The 6743-nt window shown below is 38.0% G+C and overlaps 1 protein-coding gene across 1 annotated transcript; it reads left to right on the plus strand.

Moving 5' to 3' along the window:
- The first annotated feature begins 1094 nt into the window (after positions 1-1094).
- Positions 1095-4132, plus strand: LOC132834187 (UDP-glucuronosyltransferase 2C1-like). The gene is made up of 3 exons (XM_060852852.1): positions 1095-1110; positions 3024-3415; positions 3548-4132. Exons 1-3 carry the CDS (start codon positions 1095-1097, stop codon positions 4130-4132), a joined length of 993 nt encoding a protein of 330 aa, XP_060708835.1.
- The last annotated feature ends 2611 nt before the right edge of the window (positions 4133-6743 follow it).

Consider the following 6743-nt stretch of genomic DNA (forward strand, 5'->3'; position numbering starts at 1 on the left):
AAAACAGTACCGTAGGAGGAAGAAGTGAGAAGAGACAGGATGAAAGGAGAGACATGTCTAAGAAAGATAAAGAACAGTGAATAAGATAAGGTTAATTAGAGATTACAGGCTCAAGTCTGAAATATTAGTAGTGAATGCACACTGGAAAACTCAAGTTACATAAATTTGGTTAAGAAGGATAAAAGGTACACCCATTTAGGACTGAGATTAGGAGAAATTTCTTAATCCAGAGAGTGGTGAGCCTGTGGAATACTCAACCACACAAAGCAGTCTGGTTGCAGCAAGCCGGGCTCAAGGGGGAAATGGGAAGACGTTGTTGAGTCAAACGATCAGCCATAGTCCTAATGAGTGATGGAGCAGACTCAAATGTCTGAATGGATTGCTTTTGCCCTATTTTCTATGTTTCTATGACACAAAGCAACATTAGAATGGATGTGACCTGATAATAAAGGAAATAGACAGCAGAGAATTGGAGGGATTCCAATGTTAATTAAAAAATGGAACATCCTGTTAACAGTCAGCAAGTCTGACATTTTCTATGCAGGCAGTAACAAAGTTGATGTTTTGATCAATGATTTTTTATGAGAATGGAGCATACTGTTCTAAATGGCTTATTATGATGCTCTTGTCAGTTGGGAAGTTCTTAAAAACTAATTTCCACCAGCAAGTTAATGTGCCCACCCCAACTCTTCCATAAAATATGCTAAATCACCATTTCTCCTCTCAAATTTATGCTGTGGCAATAAATTATCTGTAAAGAGTTTGACTACACACTAAATTACAGCAGTACTTCCTATGAAAGTAGAAAAATTCAAAACTTGAGACACAAGCAGTTAATTCTCAAGACAAATTAACAATAAACCGTCCACCACCAAAACCGGTTGGTAGCATACCAAGCAAATACTGTGCATGGTCAACCACATAAGGATTAATATTGCACAATCACAAATTCAAGGATATATATATATACCAGCTGTTTAACGTGACTGTAGTCTTTGCTTTATTTGCAGTCTCAGGTTCCTGGAGTAGAAGACTTGCGGCTTTGTTTGATTTCTGCCTTATCAGTAAGTAGAAGTTTGTAATGTCATGACAAAATGTTTGATAATCCAGGTAAAATCATCATAGTCTTACCAGAGTGAAGCACTGCTCTCCCATTAGAGAGAGCCGACTGGTGTTGATTAAATCTGAAGTGCAGTACATCTCAGGCAAGGGGAAAGGTTGAGTAGGAGAGTCCCTCATGGTAACCCCAGCCTTAAGTCTACAAGATAAAAAAGTCTTTCAAACATGTAGAATAGACCCCCTTTGGTAAGGCAAGTTGTTTTGTATTTAACTTATGTTCAACAATATTGCAGGCAGCCTAAATAGTTATACTATGTTCATATTGAGAGAATACAATAGAATGATTGAGAATCTCATGGAACTTGTTGCTCCTGTGGTTGGAACTGGCGGCTGTTTGCTCACCAGCTGAAAATCCAACACTTTCTGATTCTATTTCCAAATGTTTATTTTACATAAGAAGCTATTTAGCCTGCAGCTCGGATATCTTTAATATATTGGCAAGTCCAAACACAACTGAGACAAATGTCCTGCAGTAAGTGTAATATTATGCATTTATAGGAAGAGTGAAAATTCAGAATATTTTAAAGGTCATGAAAGTTTACACTCATAAGAACTAAGGTGTTCTTTCACACAATTTACAGAAATTTAATCTGCAAACAGAACAAGCAATTATGAAAGCAAATTGAATGATACCCATTTTTGCAAGGGGGTTGCTTATAAAAGGAGGCACACCATATTGCAAGCACATATGAAGCGGGTGAGATTACACCTTGAATAATGTGTACAGTTTTGGTTGCCTTACCTAAAGGTAGACAGATGTTTTTAATAAATCTATTAAATATGTCATGACACAGCTCCAAAGAAGCAGGACATGAACCTGGTAATTCTGGCTCAGTGGTAGGGATATTGTGCGAGACTATTAGACACCCTTCCTAAGGGTGGATGGACTGACTTTGGAGGGACCGCAAAGAATATTCACTAAATTAATCCAGTGAATACTAGGCTGGGCTGATTAGAATTAGGTTACATTCAGTGGAACTTAGAAAATTGAGAGGTAATCAGTTTGTATGGTACAAAATTCTTAGGGAACTTGACAGCTGCAAAGACATTCCTTTGGAGAGAGAGTCTAGATCTTGGTTCATGGTATCCATTTTGGTCCGAAATATGGCAAAATATCTTCATTTGAGGGTTGTAACTCTTTGGAAGTCTCATCTCAGCAAGCTGCAAATACATGCTGCAAAATCATTGAGTCCATTCAAATTGGAAGTAAGGCAAATGAAGTTAAGACTGGAGAGTGGAATTGATGTAGAAGTTCAACCATGGTGTTATTGAATAGTTGAAGTAAATTCAAGGCCCCTATACTTTATTACTGATGCTTATTTATTTGTCTCTAGATATTCCAATTTATGTTATCAATATTTCTATTCAATTCTCCAATAGGATCTGACTGTTTCATCCGAATATGAAGTGTCCTAATTGGAAGAGTAGATTTGAAGTTGCGTCTGTTCTTAGTATCATAATCATCATGTCTTGTTCAGTAACCCAGGCAGCTAATATATTGGTTGTGCCTGCTGATGCAAGTCATTGGATCAATATGAAAATTCTAATGGAAGAACTGAAAAATCATGGGCACAACCTCACTGTGCTTTATTTCTCAACATCTTGGTTTATCGATGCAAGGCCTGATTTATATCAATCCATGGTCTTAGAACTTCAGCAAAACTTTAAAGTTACAAGTGAAGATATTTTACAAACCTTTGTACAAAGGTCGTTAGATGTTTTACAGAATAGTTCAACGCCATGGAGTTTTCTCAAGTCTCAGTACAAACTAATGTCTTTTATACACAGCTGTCATAGTTATTTTCAACAGCTTAGCATCACAACATTTGAAAACAAAAGTTTGTTAAAACAGTTTGAAAATGAACACTTTAATTTAGTACTTGCAGATCCTGTTTTTCCCTTAGGTTCAATGCTTGCTTATTATTTAAAACTCCCTTTGGTGCATAATGCACGTTGGCTCATCAGTGGAGAAGCTCATTTTCTCTTCGCCCCTTCTCCATTATCTTATATCCCAGTGCCAGGTTCACAATTGACAGACAAAATGTATTTTTTCCAAAGAACAAAAAATGTCATCTTAAGTCTTTTTCTTCTATCTATAACAGAATTCCTGACTCACCCCAAATATAATGATCTCTGCCATCACTACCTAGGCCCAGACATAGACGTTGAGACTGTTCTTCTCAGTGCAGATGTGTGGCTGATGAGAGTAGATTTTATATTTGATTTCCCGAGACCCACCATGCCAAATATTGTTTATATTGGAGGATTCCAGTGTAAACCATCTAAACCTCTAGAGGCAGAGTTTGAGGAGTTTGTCCAGTCCTCAGGGGAACATGGGATTATTGTCATGTCTTTGGGGTCCATGGTCAGTTCTTTGTCAATGCATATTACAATGCAAATAGCAGAAGCCCTTGCTCAAGTACCTCAGAAGGTTATCTGGAAACACAATGGAGAGATCCCTCCCAACATAGGAAATAATACACTACTGGCAAAATGGATCCCTCAGAATGATCTACTAGGGCACCCAAAGACACGAGCCTTCATTGCCCATGGTGGCACCAATGGGCTTTATGAAGCCATCTATCATGGGGTGCCAGTAGTTGGCATACCTCTATTTTATGACCAGTTTGATAATTTACTCAGACTTGAAATTCGAGGTGCAGCAACAGTGATTGATATCTCCACCATGCAGTCAACAGATCTATTGCAGGCACTTAATGATATTATACATAACACATCTTATTGGGAGAACATGCAGAAACTCTCAGCTCTCCACAGAGGCCAACCAGAGACTCCAATGGAGAGAGCTATTTTCTGGATTGAGTATGTAGCCCGACACAAAGGGGCGCCACATTTGCGCCCAGAGTCTTATAGACTTCCTTGGTATGTTTACTATTGTGTAGATGTGATGATCTTTCTATTGTTACTGTTCCTCATGCTTCCAATATTGGTAGTTATACTGATCAAGAAATTGTGTAACATTGCTTGGCAAGAGAAACAAAAAAATCTGTGATTGTGCTTTTGAAGTGAGAGAGGAGGACTTGGACAGTCCACCCAACAGCACACTGCATACGCTGTCTGATATGATTTGTCAATCTTTGAAATTTTGCATTACATATGAGCATCACAATGGCATTGATGTACATACTCTACATGATTCATTTGTGTGCTGGGCAGAATGTGTTTCTAGCTGGATTTGTTGCGAACACCACTCATGTTGTTCCTGCATAGTATTATATCTATGTTAATGGAATAATGATGATTCACTCAGATGTATTCATTAACTTTGTGTGTTAGATTCATTAAAATAATGAAACCCTTTATAAGTTATGAAGCAGGCATTTCAGAAACCAATTGATTTCTGACTGTATAGATTGCTGACAAATGGCAGGCAGACACACAACATTATATGCACACAACACCTGGAGTTCTTAAGGACAAACTTTCTTAATGACAAGATTTGCATACAGTATACAGTAGCAGCTTCAAGTATCTAGTTTCACATATTGCTCAAAGTTTTGAGATGCTTCACTCTTCCAGGGTAACGAGTGATGCATGATTACAAGTGGCAGCCTAAGGCCTGGTTCATAGATTTGTGTGACACACATTGAGTCATGATCATATAATATTAAGTGTTCCTTCCCCTTACATTGTATCTCTTGCAAAAGTCTGGATAGGTGCAAGATGAAAACGTATTTTCTTTAACAAATGAATTTGTCAAAGAAAAGCTGAAATTCTGCTGACACCTGAAAAAACAGGTCAGTACTGTATAAAGTTCCAATCTGATCTATTCTAAATGTGGTGATTGTAACCTCATTTATGGTGTATGCAGATAATTACACCAGGCTCCGAAAAAGAATCATATCAAAATCGAAGCGCTAACTCAGTTTTTATCTCCATAAATGTAGCCAGACCTGCTGAGTTTCTCTTGCACTTTGTGTTTTCGATTTCAAATTTCCAGCAGTTGCAGTATTTTGCTTCTATATCAGAGTTCTGGCTGATTGTAATGCAGGGTCATTCCAGAAAATTGTGATAAACATTTGATAACTGAGCTATGAAAGCAAGATAATCTACTCTCTGCACCTGTTTTCCATCAGTGCCTGATGAAATGAAGGAGTCTGTTTGTTGAATGAGATAACCATGTACTCACACTGACTGAGTTTTACAATGGGCAAAAAGAAGACTGTAGCTGCTGGAAATCAGAGACTAGATTAGAGTGGTGCTGGAAAAGCACAGCAGGTCAGGCAGCATCTGAGGAGCAGGAAAATCGATATTTTGGGCAAAAGCCCTTCATCAGGAAATTCGTGAAGGTATTTTGCCTGAAATGTCGATTTTCCTGCTCATCAGATGCTGCCTGATCTTCTGTGCTTTTCCAACACCACTCTAATCTATGAGTGCTACAGTCACAGGCCTAAACAAAGAAATGTTAATGTAAGACTTAACTGACGTCCCATATGGTTTTGGTAAATAGAAGTTGAGAAGGTGAAATGGGATGGACACCTACCAGAGCAACATGTGTCGTAGTGAGCTCTTTTTATACTCAGAGCCTTGCAATGGTACTTGAAGGCAATAACTTGTGGTTTAGAGATAAACATGTTAGCAACTGCACCACAGCAAATCCTGCATGATGTATTTTCACTGTTGTTCACACTGAATAATAAGGCTTAAATGGAGGATCATGTTTTTTGCAAAAGAACAATGTGCTTGTACAATCTGATTTTGAAATGTTGTAATAATATAATCATGTGTATTAATAAAAGAATGCTTCTGTTTGATTTGTTTCTTCTTCTCTTTGATAATTTTGACAACTGGAAGTTAACTTTTTCAGACTGACTTCTAAAAGGATCTTGATCATTTTGTTTTTACCAGTGACAGTAAGATCGTTCAATTAAGCTAAACATTGCCATCTGATGTTTCTACAATGTTGTCCTGTAGTTGTTCAAATGCATTCCCCCTTGTTCCCTAGTTGAAAATATTCCATAGTTTATGTTGTGTTAAAATGTTTATCATTTTGTGAGCCTGTAAGTCAGCATCATTTAAGTGAATTATAGATTCTCCTTCAATGTAGCTACCGTGCTGAAAAATAGGAACAATAATAGGGTTTTAACCACTTGACTTTGATTTGCCATTCAGCTGGATCCTACTGGTGGTTATCCTAACTTCACCTACCTGTTTTTGTTGCATAATCTTCAGTACCTTCTACCGAAGGAAAGTTCTAGCAATAACAGTTCTGAAACTTTCAATCTGTCCTGTTGTAGCAGTTCTTTAGCAATGAGAGTTCCCGATTTCACATCCTTTCATGTAAAACAACTTCCTGACGTTCTCCCAAAGGGCATAACACGAGCTGAGTGTTGTTGCAACTGCACTCATTAAAGCAAGTGGGGAGTATTCGCACTTGTTGACTCCTGACTTGTGCCTTATGGACAGATTGCCTGATGAGAGATTGGCTTTGCAACAAAAGCTATATTGATCACAGGAACCTGAGTGGGCATGGTTTTCAAGCTGGGGGACACTTGAGGTAGAACCAACATCTGGTCTGAACAGGACTACAAACATCAAATATGGTAGGGAGAGTATCACATTCACAGAATATATTAATACTGACACTTTTTATGACCCTGTGT

The sequence above is a fragment of the Hemiscyllium ocellatum genome, chromosome 39 (assembly GCF_020745735.1).
Source record: "Hemiscyllium ocellatum isolate sHemOce1 chromosome 39, sHemOce1.pat.X.cur, whole genome shotgun sequence".
Lineage (NCBI taxonomy): Eukaryota > Metazoa > Chordata > Chondrichthyes > Orectolobiformes > Hemiscylliidae > Hemiscyllium > Hemiscyllium ocellatum.

What these genes read in the sequence shown, in the direction of transcription:
- LOC132834187 (XM_060852852.1), top strand. An exon ending in AACCATCTAAACCTCTAGAG is followed by an intron (nt 3,416 to 3,547) that starts GCAGAGTTTGAG and finishes CAAGTACCTCAG; the next exon opens with AAGGTTATCTGGAAACACAA.